The 14,129-nt window shown below is 41.7% G+C and overlaps 1 protein-coding gene across 17 annotated transcripts in view; it reads right to left on the bottom strand.

Annotated features, from left to right (window-relative positions):
• The window catches only part of MPDZ (multiple PDZ domain crumbs cell polarity complex component), a 134,224-nt gene that overhangs the window by 27,767 nt on the left and 92,328 nt on the right, over positions 1 to 14,129 (bottom strand). For 9 of the 17 annotated variants that reach the window (XM_073345394.1, XM_073345403.1, XM_073345400.1 and 6 more), the window contains 5 exons: positions 10,701 to 10,772; positions 6,057 to 6,219; positions 2,814 to 3,010; positions 477 to 568; positions 73 to 163 (listed from right to left, as the gene is read on the bottom strand). In XM_073345394.1, coding sequence (XP_073201495.1) covers positions 73 to 163; positions 477 to 568; positions 2,814 to 3,010; positions 6,057 to 6,219; positions 10,701 to 10,772 — 615 coding nt within the window. The remainder of the gene's footprint in view (positions 1 to 72; positions 164 to 476; positions 569 to 2,813; positions 3,011 to 6,056; positions 6,220 to 10,700; positions 10,773 to 14,129) is intronic. The other 8 variants (XM_073345411.1, XM_073345410.1, XM_073345409.1 and 5 more) reach the window with 1 other exon arrangement.

The raw sequence follows: 14,129 nt of genomic DNA on the forward strand, positions 1-14,129 counted from the left end.
AACTATTAGAGTATTTTTCTACCCAGAAAGCTGTTAATCAGCTCAAATAGACTCACACAATGTTTAGATTACCTCTTGATTTTGAGGAGTCCCTGCGGGGGAAGGTAAAGATTCTACTGATTTCCCAGGGCAAACAGCCATCTGATTCACTGCATCTTTATTTCTGCAATATATTAAAGCATATATGTGTTGAAGCATCACCATAGTTCTTTTCACAAGTTTAATTTTGCTACCCTTCATTTCTTATTTTGTTTTATTTTTGGCAGTCACTATGCAGATCAAAATACAAAAAAGAAAATACGTAACCTGTAAAGTCCAAATGTTGGACTTACAGAAGTACATCACCAAAATTACCTGGGTGACAAAACTGTGATATTGGGAAGACTTTTTTATATAAAAACAGCTTGTGAAAAAACTTCATTTTAAACATGTTAAAGATTACTATCTCTAGGAAAGACACTTTAAGCACTGCTTACCTGATAAAGATGATTTTTACTTTAGATGGTGCACATTTGATTATCGAGGAAGCATTCTGATGAGTTCTTCCATAGAGAATTTGTCCATTGATCTAGATGAAGGAGAATGGCAAATATGGCTCAGAATGTGTATTTCCCTAAATTTTCACCAGTTTAAAAGTGATCTACAACAAACACTTATCTTCTTTCACCATCACGAGCTAAACATCATTTTGAAAATTTACTCTGCAATATACAACACTCTGTTTTCACCCCTCTAGTTCACAACATTCCTCCCAATTGCTTGTCTGGCTATAGACTCTCTCTCTGCTGAAAATGTCCTTCTCTAGGTTACAATGGCTTGCCTTTAGGCATATCATTTATTTCCATTTGTCACTGATCACCTCATGACTCACTAGCAGTGGATAAAACAGAGTCATAGGAAAAGGCTACCAGTTATAAGTACAAGTAAATGAACTGCCTCTATCCAACAAGAAAAGTTGTTATTATTCACTGATCCTCAAAACAGTGCCCAGAACGTTACAAACAAGGGTTCCCACTGTAAAGCACTGAGAGCTGGATTCTGTAACCATTTATGCACATGTGCGACTTTACTTGCTTGAGTAGTCTTATTGAAGCTGAAGGGAATTTTCATGTCAGGAAAGTTACTCCTGTGTTTTTGCACGATCAGGCACTCATTTACTCAGACAATGCTGTTTACAAGCAACACTTGATGGCGCAATCACAAAAGCTGTGATGAGCACTTGGAGAGAGAACTGTGGAAGCATTTTAAAGGAAGGATTTGAAGGAGAGTATGGAGGCATGAGGAGAAGGAAGGAATTACAAGCACATGGAAGCATGGAAGACAGGTATAAAGAGACTGTGAGGGGAGGACAGGAAAGGGGGTGGTTAGCAGGAAGGCTCTGGAGGAGCAAAAGTAGCGAGAAGATCATAAGAACGGCAATACTGTGTCAGAGCAAAGGTCCACCTAGCCCAGTATCCTGACTTCTGACAGTAACCAATGTCAGGTGCACCAGAGGGAATGAACACAACAGATAATCATCAAGTGATCCATGCCCTGTTGCCCATTCCCAGGTTCTGGCAAACAGAGGCTAGGGACACCATCCCTGCCCATCCTGGCTAATAGCCACTGATGGACCTATCCTCCATGAATTTATCTAGTTCTTTTTTGAACCCTGTTATAGTCTTGGCCTTCACAAGATTGGTGTGGCAGAGAGCCCTCACTGTCCATTTAGCACTTCAATGAATGAATGAATGAATGGCTCTAGCTCTCAGTGCCTTAGGGTGGGAACTCTTGTTTGTACAGTTCTGGGCACTGTTTGGAGGGTCAATGAATGTTGATCCCGCACGATCAAGTCCTATATGAAAAGACATTTTGACTGATTTGAACAAGTCCTTTGTAGTGAAAACTGGGCCCTGCAGCCAGTATGTGAATACACTTATCTTAGTGGATCCCCCCAGTCACAGATCCCATAGCACTTCCACTGGTCTGAAAGTGCTTGTTTCTGCATCAGCCTATTTGGAACTGGTACAGTGCCACTCAGGAGTTGCTGAGCCTCCCTGCCCCCACATCCCCTCTCCACTGGCATTCCCTTTTGCACGGTCCCCACCACACAGCTGAAGTGCTAGGGATGGCCTTGCCAGGTCTGTGCAACAGGCAGAATCTCACCCTTCACCAAAAGGAAAAGGAGTGCAAACGTTATAAGAGAGCAACTGCTGCAATTGCCATCTATTGAACTGAGACAATATTTTAAAAAAGTGTGGTTTAGAATGAGGCTCCTGTCTGTGCAATGAGGGTCCTGATATCATTGGATACCATGCAAAAGCAGCCTCAATAGGTTATTAAATCATTAGAGCCCAGTATACAAATACAGCTGTTCCAGATTTCTTTCTTCCTTTTCATTTCTTGTGACAGATGTATAAACAATACATATATATTACAACATTTTTAGGCAGACAGAGCTGTAACTAGAATGGCTTGCAGCAGTCCACAGAACCTAGTGGGAGAACCTCAGAAGGACTATTACTGTATGACCCACTACTTTTCTTAGTTCACAAACTAATTTCTCCTTCTCACCCTGCCCCATGATGCCAAAGCTGAGTTCTTCACTTATTGTATATCAAATTTTACGCAGTAGTGGTCTGACTGAAGAAAATAAAACTCCCAACCCCAACTATTAGGCACATACCAGAATAAAAATGTGATTTCAAAGAAATAATGATGGTATTACAAGGCTATATAGTTAACTCAAGGCTATATATTGCACCAAGAAACTACCACTCTACTGCCTTTATAGTCAACATGTTTGGTTTTAAGTACAATTGCTAGAAACTTACCTCTAGTAACTCATCTGCAATCTGTAACCTGCCATCTTTTCCAGCTGCCCCATTTGGATCAATTCCCACTATGAAGACACTCATCCTGGACCGATCCTTGTTGCCAGCAAGGCTAAGTCCCAAACCAGTCCTTCCTTTTTCCAGCTCTATCATGTGCAGGTCCCCTGGTAGATTTCCATAACGCTGTGTGATCTTTTCTAAATGTAAGGGGGAGAAAAGTTGTGGGCAGAAGGGCTTGAATTCATATTAGAACACTTTACAGGTCACTCAGCTCATCAGCTTTAGTGTACAACAGGCATTATCCAACAGCATAATCCCTGCATGACTGAAGCAGCACAAACCACTTCCTTTTCAAGCTAAAACTGTCACCTGTAACAATGTGTCCAGTTGCTTGGGGGCTGGGTTTAATATGAACATTTTTTAAGTTCTTTTCTCTGGGTTTCTTCCCTGATACCAATAAATAAAACATCTTTCACATGGACACATGGCTGGTGAGACAAAGGCAGCTGGGAGACTGAGTCAGCCAGTTGAGCTCCTCAGCAAAGGAAAGCAGGTTTTTCCCCCTTAACTGGTAGGTACTCTGCAAGAAAGGATCTTCAATGGCAGGAAAACATTGCACTGCGAACACCACTGCTAGCTCTTCCTCAGCCTGTACCTGTGGGGTCCCTGCCCAGAGAGGCATCCTGATCCTGTAGGCTCCCACCCAGCTCATGGTCTTGACCTGCTGGGAATGCAGCCTGCACGTCCTTGCTGAAGAAAGCCAGGAAGGGAGAACCCCCCCAGTGCAAGAGGCATCTGTTGGTGGAGTCACTCAGGAAGCAGGTAAGAGAGCTGCAGGAGGCTCATTTGCCAGGAGTACAAGGACTTCACTGACAGGATGCACATGAAGACGTCCAGGATGGATGATGCAGTCAGCTGGAACAGAATACAGCAGCACCAGAGGAAGGAGGAGGACCAGCTGCCCTGTGGGGAGGAGACGACTGACTGCTAGCTAGCTTGGGCAGCAGACAGTGCTCCAATCCACACCCAAGAACTGGTATGCTGTACAGAAAACAGGTGGAGAGGAGCAGGCCCCAATGGCTGAGGAAGAGGAGCCAACTCATGCCAGGGCTGGGAGGTTCACGGGCTGGGAGGTTCACACCTAAGAGGAAGAGATATAGGGGGGTGATGGTCAGGGACTCCATTTTGAGGGGGATGGAGGCATCCATCTTCTGACCTGATGTCCCAGGAGATGTGCTGCCTGACAGGAGCCCATGTCTGAGACTTTGTGGAAAAGCTGCCAAGGCTCATCTGTCCCTCCAACAACTACCCCATGCTGCTCATTGATGTGGGCATTTGAGAACTCATTGAGGACAGATGAAGTCCCAGAGGACTGGAGAAGGGCAAACATAGTACCTATCTTTAAAAAGGGAAACAAAGGGGATCCAGGGAATTATAAACCAACCAGTCTAACTTTGATACCTGGAAAGATACTGGAACAAATTATTAAACAATTAATTTGTACCTATCTACAGGATAATAGGGTAATAAGTAACAACCAACATGAATTTGTCAAGAACAAACCTTGCCAAACCAATCTCTTTTCCATTTTTAACAGGGTTACTAGCCAAGTGGATGGGGGTGAAGCTGGAGATGTGATATATCTTGATTTTAGTAAGGCTTTTGACAATCCCAAATGACACTCTTAGAAGCAAACTAGGGAAATCTGATCTAGATGAAATTACTATAAAGATACATACATAACTGGTTGAAAGACCATATCAAAGCATAATTATTAATGGTTCACTGTCAAACTGGGAGGATGTTGCTTGTGGGGTCTCACAGGGTTCTGTTCTGAAACCAGTACTATTCAATATTTTCATTCATGATGTAGATAATGGGGTGGACCGTATGCATATAAAATTTGTGGATGATGCCAAGCCTGGAGAGATCACAAGCATTCTGGAGGACAGAATTAGAATTCAAAATGACCACGACAAACTGGTGAACTAGTCTGAAATCAACAAGATGAAATTCAATAAAAATGAGTGAAGAACTTCACTTAGGAAGGAAAAATCAAAGCAGCCAATCAGAGCCCAGCAGGCTCAGATAAAAGGAGCTGCAAGGTCTGAACAGGTCAGTCCCTGGCTAAGACCAGAGGGGCAAGGAAAGGTGGAAGGTGCCCCATTCTAAAGCCCTGCAGCAGGACTGGAATCCCGCAGGACCGCTGCCATAATAGCGGGAGTGGTATTTAAAAAAAAAAAAATCCCATGCAGGGCTCTACTCCACTCTGGTCAAAAGAGCTTGATGGGTTGCATTTGCTAGGAGCTCTAGCCTTAAGGTATTGAACAGAGGTAAAAAAGAGACCGGAAGGGAAGACGCTCAGGGAACGTAGCAGTGACCAACCAAGGAAGCAGTAAGTGGCTGCTGTTTATAGGGTTCATAGGTTGGGACCCGGAGTAGTGAACAGGCCCAAGTTCCCCCACCAGCCACTGGGAAAGTGTCCTAAGGCCTGAAAAGGGAACAGGGCTTGGTTAGAAGACTGAGTGAAGGGCGGGACTTAAAGGACTGAGGATCCTGGTGAAAGCTAACATTTTGTTGAACTCTTTGTTATCCTGGAAGGGGTTCATCCATTTTGACTCTGGGACCTAGCTGGAGGGCTGAGCCACTGAAGACCTGCCTAGCAAAGTCAACAACCTACAAAAGGTGCCCAGAGCAGGAAAAGGCCTGAAGTATCAGAAGGCACTCAAGATGTGACTCCATGACAGATGGTCTGGGTACACTTGGTATTCACTCAGTGTGGGAGAATGGACTAGGAAACCTCTCGAGGTCCCTTCCATTCCCACATTTCTAGGAGTCTATGGTTACCTCCCACCCCAAAGATTTTTTCTAAAAGCACTAGTCCCCCTGCCTGCCCACCCACACCCATATTTTAACTGCAGGTGAGATTACATTCAGATAACAGAACTGTATATGCGATTACCATGGGTGACATATACTACATTGAAATTGTTATTGCGGTTCATTATGTGCAGGGCAGAACCTACATTTACCAGGACTAGCACTGAAACTGAATGCACAGAACAAGGGCAAATGATTTTGTGTTTCAAGAATGTGCAGCTGTCCAAGCAAAAGTGAAAGGTGAAAGTAACATTTTATACCCAGATACATGAAAATGAAGGAGTTCAACCTGAGCCCCAACCTACTCCACATCATTGCTATTTCAATGCTGAGCTTTTCAAATAGCACAAAAAATAAACTTACTCCAGCTGTAACCAAACTCATCATCATCTTCCACATCCTCTTCCATTTTGCTGGAAGATGATTGTGCAATTTCACAGCTCATTCCTGAAAATGCTGAAGGAGGGGGCAGAGGCAAGTTACTAAATGAAGTCTTTCCTGGCTCTGAATCTGACTGACTGGATGCCTGTGGAGAACAAGAAAAATGCCGTGACTAAATATATGCAGACTCTAGAGTAGAGCAGAGCAATCTAGTACATGAAAATATCAAAACGGCAATGACTATGGCTTTGAAATTAAATAACAAGCACCAGGAATTCTAAACAAAACACAGAGAGGCATCGGGAGATCAGAGATGTAAAGAACACTAGGCAAGAAGGAGTAAGTCTCCAAATGTATTTTTAAGCAAACAGAACTGACATTAAAAGCCCAATTCAGTGAAGTTTTGTGTGTTGCTTTATGCCTGAGAAACAACCTTGTGTGAAAACTTAATCGAATTTTTTCAATATTCAATTTGCACAGACTTTCTTTTTTTATATCTAAAGAAAAAAACTGACAATTTCTTCTGCTATAATTTTGTATATATACAAACAAGGGAGAGATGGAACAATGGAGTTAAGGTAGCTTTGAAGAATCTTGTAAAAAGAAGAATATTTAGTTGAAATGTTGGTAGAAAGGCCTATTTAAAAAAAAAAAGACGGTGAAGAACACAAAAATACCTTCTTCCAAGTCCTTTACTTGTCTTCTATACAACCTATGAATAATCATGTCAAAAGGGAGAAAGATTTGGCCATAAAAAGGGGGGGGGGAATACCTACTCTTGGTCTTGTGATTAATTTCTATTAAAAAAAATAAAAAACAAAACTATACACACACAAATTACTACTGCAAATCATGGTCAAATCCTCAGCTCCTTAGTCTGGCAAAACTTCCATTATACAGTTAGGTTGCTTGAGGGAAATGTGATCAAGAACTGTATGATTTGGCTCCATCTTCTTAACTTGTATCATTTTTATTTATTTGGCACTGTGATCAATAGTAAACAATAGGCCAGAATGGGCCATGAGGGCTTGGTAATTGATAAATCAGGTGATGAGAATCGCAACTGATAGATGTCCCATGAAAAACAGTACCATTCTGGGTTTCAGAGTAGCAGCCGTGTTAGTCTGTATCCGCAAAAAGAAAAGGAGTACTTGTGGCACCTTAGAGACTAACAAATTTATTTGAGCATCAGCTTTCTTGAGCTACAGCTCACTTCATCGGATGCATGCAGTGGAAAATACAGTGGGGAGATTTTATATACACAGAGAACATGAAACAGTGGGTGTTACCATACACACTGTAACAAGAGTGATCAGGTAAGGTGAGCTATTACCAGCAGGAGAGTCGGAGGGGGGGGGGGGGAGAGGAACCTTTTGTAGTGATAATCAAGGTGAACCATTTCCAGCAGTTGACAAGAACATGTGAGGAACAGTATTGGGGGGGGGGGCATAAACATGGGGAAATAGTTTTACTTTGTGTAATGACACATCCACACCCAGTCTTTATTCAAGCCTAAGTTAATTGTATCCAGTTTGCAAATTAATTCCAATTCAGCAGTCTCTCGTTGGAGTCTGTTTCTGAAGTTTTTTATTGAAGAATTGCCACTTTTAGGTCTGTAATCGAGTGACCAAAGAGATAGGGTAGGGTAGGTTCCTGGTTTTCCCTATACCGGAAATCTACTGATCGCTATGCCTATCTACATGCCTCCAGCTTTTATCCAGACAACACCACACGATCCATTGTCTACAGCCAAGCTCTAAGATACAACCATTTGCTCCAGCTCCTCAGACAGAGACAAACATCTACAAGATCTCTATCAAGCATTCTTACAACTACAATACCCACTTGCTGAAGTGAAGAAACAGATTGACAGAGCCAGAAGAGTACCCAGAAGTTACCTACTATAGGATGGGCCCAACGAAGAAAATAACAGAACGTCACTAGCCATCACCTTCAGCCCCCAACTAAAAATACATCATCAAGGATCTACAACCTATGCTGAAGGACGACCCATCACTCTCACAGATCTTGCGAGATAGGCCAATCCTTGCTTACAGACAGCCCCCCAACCTGAAGCAAATACTCACCAGCAACCACACAACAAAAACACTAACCCAGGAACCTATCCTTGCAACAAAGCCTGTTGCCAACTGTGTCCACATATCTATTCAGGGGACCCCATCATAGGGCCTAATCACATCAGTCACACTGTCAGAGCTTGTTCACCTGCACATCTACCAATGTGATATATGCCAGCAATGCCCCTCTGCCATGTACATTGGCCAAACTGGACAGTCTCTACATAAAAGAATAAATGGACACAAATCAGACGTCAAGAATTATAACATTCAAAAACCAGTCGAAGAACGCTTCAATCTCTTTGGTCACTCAATTACAGACCTAAAAGTGACAATTCTTCAACAAAAAATCTTCAAAAACAGACTCGAACGAGAGAATTAATTTGCAAACTGGATACAATTAACTTAGGCTTGAATAAAGACTGGGAGTGGATGTGTCATTACACAAAGTAAAACTATTTTCCCATGTTTATTTTCCCCCCTACTGTTCCTCACACATTCTTGTCCACTGCTGGAAATGTCCCACCTTGATTACCAGTACAAAAGGTTCCTCCTGCCCCCCCCCCCCCCCCCCCGGCTCTCCTGCTGGTAATAGCTCACCTTACCTGATCACTCTTGTTACAGTGTGTATGGTAACACCCATTGTTTCATGTTCTCTGTGTGTATAGGTTTCAGAGTAACAGCCGTGTTAGTCTGTATTCGCAAAAAGAAAAGGAGTACTTGTGGCACCTTAGAGACTAACCAATTTATTTGAGCATAAGCTTTCGTGAGTTACAGCTCACTTCATCCTTCATCACTTCATATCCTTCACATTAGATATAGCACACACTTAGAACAACAAGACAGTTGCTGGTGGCTGACAGAATGATACAAAAGACTCAATCTTACACAAGCAATTACTGCTATACACAACCTTCCCTTGGCACTTGGAGCTTTAAGTGAATGTGAGGCATTCGAATTGTTTTGAATACATTGTGCAGAAAGCATCTGAGAGTTCAAAGCAAACTGCTGAAATTCCTAAAATGATGTAGGGTATTAGATCAGTCTTTATGAGAACTGAGATACTTACTAGAACCTAAATTGTGGGAGCACTCTCTGAAAAACTCAAACACCAATGTGGACAGGGAGGGTGATGTTTCATAAACCAGTGGTTCCCAAAGCCGGTCTGCCGCTCGTTCAGGGAAAGCCCCTGGCGCGCCGGACGGGTTTGTTTACCTGCCGCATCTGCAGGTTCAGCCAATCGCGGCTCCCACTGGCCAGGGTTCACCACTCCAGGCCAATGGGGGCTGCGGAAAGCGGTGCGGGCCAAGGGACACGCTGGCTGCCCTTCCCGCAGCCCCCATTGGCCTGGAGCGGCGAACCGTGGTTAGTGGGAGCCATGATCAGCCGAACCTGCGGACGTGGCAGGTAAACAAATTGGTCCGGCGTGCCAGGGGCTTTCCCTGAACAAGCGGCGGACCAGCTTTGAGAACCACTGTCATAAACCACACTTATTGCAAAAGAGTCCTAAACTTCAGAATTGTTAGCAAAAGCACACATTAGCGTTCATGCTGTACTTTTATGCTTAAAATGCATATTCCTAACTGAAAAAAGTAAGTAGAAGAATTTTACCTCAAGGTGAGGGTACAGGAGTTCCAGAAACTCAATAAGCACTTCCTATATATTCACTGGAGGCCATATAACCTTAAATTAATGCAGGTGTTTGTGGGAGGGTAGGGGGAGCGGGGGGAGTCTACACAAAGATTAGGGAAGGACATGAAACAACTAACTCAGTGTAGTACACAATTTCTAACTCAAAGTAATGCATCATTTTAGTCTTGCTCTTTGTGAACAATGGAAGTGCCTAAAATGTTGCAGTACTCAATACAATGATCAAGACAACAATAAGATGGTTTGCTATCCAGTAGCTCTGGAAAGACAGGTGTACTTCTGTATATACAAATGAAATTCCAGTGGATTTATCATTAAAAGAAAGCACAAAGTGCCATATATTGATGAACAAGGATCATTTCCTTATGTCTCGCTATATGTACATGTATAAACTCTGCACCTGTTTAAGCAAATGCTGATATGAAAGCCAATGAATGCTCAAAGTCTTCTCTGCAAGCAAAGAGTAAAACAAATAAGGTCCTAACAACAATTAAAATGTACAGGACCAAATTCTGTATTCCAAATCACTGTAAATTATGCATGCATCTCCAAGGACAGAATCTGGCCCCTTTATTTACACACAAGACTTCTGTTCTCTGAATTGGGCCCTAACATAAGGCTAAAATATTTTGACTCTTGACATACCAAAATGCAAACATCTGACAACACATGGAGCCTTCTGGCTACCCAGGGGGCTCTGGTCACAACCAAGCATGTATTTATAATGGCAGTGAATGGACAGCAGTATCAATTTCAATGTAGCAGACCCATTTGGAAGGAAGATCAGTACTTTCCAAAATTACCACAGGCCACGTACAAACAGGCATAAACAAAACACAGCACAAAAAGGATGTGTGACACAATCACAAGTTACTGTAACTTTCACATGGAGACAAACCTTAAATGGTGTGGGGGCAAAAGGGTTAGTTGGGGAACAATGGAAGGCAACCCTAACAGGATTCTGCACATCCTACAGTAACAGAAAACAGCAATCCATATATTACAGTACCTTTGACAATATGTAACATTAGCAATATGAACTCATGTTCACATATTTTTAAGTGACAGGTGTATTTTATAAACTGCAGTAAATTCACACATTTTATTTCAAAATGGACAAATTAGCTTACATGACCTAATTGACCCCTGATTCAGCAAGGTATTTTACTGAATCAGGGCCTTCATAACTTTCTCCACAAAAATCTGGCAGAAAAAGCAAAAAAATGTCCTTGGGGGTAGGGTTCAGATGGGGGTGGCAGGTGGTTTTGACTTTTCTAATATTTGCAAGCACATAAGTTTTTGCATGTAATTATGTGCAACATAATTTTTTTGTAATAACTGTTTATTTAGAAATTATAAGCAAGTACCTCTGTTACACTTCTACTGTCACTACCTCAAAACTATAAGTGTGGGTATAGATTTCAAAAACATACATATGCAGTTTTACAGTCAGTCTTTGCTCTTTACACATTTTTAAATTTTGTTATGAGATTAAGGGAAAAAATACAAAAATTGAAGAAGCACAGATTTACAGCTGAATTCATCCCCCAGATGCATGAGCAGCTACAGGTGACTGTGCAAAATCAGAGCTGTATGCATGTACATGCAGATAGGATTTGGCCTTTAATCAGGGATGCGTCAGAGGTCTAGTTGCATTAGCACCAATTACGAAGAGAAGAATCTAACTTTTCTAGATTTCAAAAAAATGTTGGCACCCTGCTTGTGGTACAGGGCAAGAATTTCCAAAAAAAACCCCCAAAAGTTGTCACCATCTTACAATGTGAGGTATTGACACATTGTTCATGGCAAAAATAAAGTAGGAAATTCCTAACCACACTCATACAGAGAAAGGACCAACATACAAACAACAGATAACAAAGTACCTCTGTCCTTGAAAAAAGCCATTTCATATTAGGCTGAGATTTTCAAAACTACCAAACTCCTCTAGGGGGCTCTGAAAATCTCAGTCTTAAGAGGTTATGATTACATATCTGGCATCTGTACAATACTTCTACACATTCTTATTTATCATGGAAAATTTCCATCCTCACCAGCACAGAATTTTACCCAAATGTGGAAAAAATACGAACAGAGAAGGACACACAAGTGGTGCAGAAGCACATAAATAACGTTCGGTGAACCAATAAAGACCATCAGGTGTCATCCAACCTTGTTAGTGTTGAACGGAGGTGTCATAAATATAAAGGGAAGGGTAAACTCCTTTGAAATCCCTCCTGGCCAGGGGAAAGCTCCTCTCACCTGTAAAGGGTTAAGAAGCTAAAGGTAACCTCGCTGGCACCTGACCAAAATGACCAATGAGGAGACAAGATACTTTCAAAAGCTGGGAGGAGGGAGAGAAACAAAGGGTCTGGGTCTGTCTGGAGTCGTCTTGGCCAGGGACAGAACAGGAATGGAGTCTTAGAACTTTTAGTAAGTAATCTAGCTAGGTATGTGTTAGATTATGATTTCTTTAAATGGCTGAGAAAAGAATTGTGCTGAATAGAATAACTATTTCTGTCTGTGTATCTTTTTTGTAACTTAAGGTTTTGCCTAGAGGGGTTCTCTATGTTTTTGAATCTAATTACCCTGTAAGATATCTACCATCCTGATTTTACAGGGGGGATTTCTTTATTTCTATTTACTTCTATTTTTTATTAAAAGTCTTCTTGTAAAACACTGAATGCTTTTTCATTGTTCTCAGATCCAAGGGTTTGGGTCTGTGGTCACCTATGCAAATTGGTGAGGCTTTTTATCCAACATTTCCCAGGAAAGGGGGGGTGCAAGTGTTGGGAGGATTGTTCATTGTTCTTAAGATCCAAGGGTCTGGGTCTGTAGTCACCTAGGCAAATTGGTGAGGCTTTTTACCAAACCTTGTCCAGGAAGTGGGGTGCAAGGTTTTGGGAAGTATTTTGGGGGGAAGGACGCATCCAAACAGCTCTTCCCCAGTAACCAGTATTAGTTTGGTGGTGGTAGCGGCCAGTCCAAGGATAACGGGTGTAATATTTTGTACCTTGGGGAAGTTTTGACCTAAGCTGGTAAAGATAAGCTTAGGAGGTTTTTCATGCAGGTCCCCACATCTGTACCCTAGAGTTCAGAGTGGGGGAGGAACCTTGACAGGAGGAGAATCAACAAATGGCTTAGTGCTGCTGATGGTAGCAGGCCCATAGAAAAGGTTGTGCTGCGTGAAAGGCAGCTACAAAGAAAACAAAAGGAACCAAACAACAAAGAAGGTAGGTTTAAAATAAAACCTTGTGGCTTACAGAACAGACCACAAGGTTTCTTGTGTTAACAATGCCCATGTCATACACTATGCTAAAGACATCTGTGAGCAAAGGTAGGCGAGGCTGTACATTTACATTTGTCTGATACACATTGGTGACATTAAATGATGGGGAGAAGAACAGTCTACCAGTTTTATCCTCCTCATAGGTTATGGCCCTCTTCCCTCATTCTATAGGAACTATGAAGGTAGTACCTCTTTTCCACTATTACATATAAGGAGGATTTCTAAAGGCACAAATGGCAGTCAGGCACCCAACTCCCACTGAAAGCCAACAGGAATTAGGCACATAAGTGCCATTTGTACCTCTGAAAATCTCCCCTTATAGTCTTTTGATCCAATCCTCATGGTCCTTACTTAGGTCAAACTCCCATTGATATAAATGGCAGCTTTTTTGCTGAATAAGGAATTCAGAATTGGTATACAGAGCATAGAAGCACATTCATAAACATACTAAGTGTCTTAAAATGTCATGAGTGAGAAGATGAAAAATTTGCCTTCTTTGATTATTATCTGATGAGAGCCAAATGCTTCAATGGCTCTATACTGTAACGTCACTAATTCACATTTATGACCTGGATACAAATTCTGCAAATCAGGAAAAGAACAAACATAAGAACAATTTGTAGAAAATGTAGTGCAAAATTTAGGTTGTGCTTTTATTTTGACAAGTAAACAGCAGCATACTAATAAATGGGCAGCAGGATATTTTCCAGAAGTAATTAAGTTTTAGTAATACAGGATCTTATTATAGCACATTGTCATTAAATATGTGCAGCTAAGTGGGAGGGACCACTTTTTTAGTAAGCTTTATTGGGTTTATGGCTAAACAAAATAAGAATTAGCTGGCTTTTCCTAAGACAATACTAGTTACTTTTCTCTTGTCATTTACTGTCAACATTTTTAACCTTTGGTTTATGCCATTGATGCAGTTCTCGTACTGTATTGTAGGACCAGAATGGTTTTGAAACAAACGTGCTCACTTAAAAGAAAGAGGCAACCATTCTGATGTTCTATAGTAGATGGGAGTGTCCTAAATTCATGCAA

The sequence above is a fragment of the Lepidochelys kempii genome, chromosome 5, assembly GCF_965140265.1.
Source record: "Lepidochelys kempii isolate rLepKem1 chromosome 5, rLepKem1.hap2, whole genome shotgun sequence".
Lineage (NCBI taxonomy): Eukaryota > Metazoa > Chordata > Testudines > Cheloniidae > Lepidochelys > Lepidochelys kempii.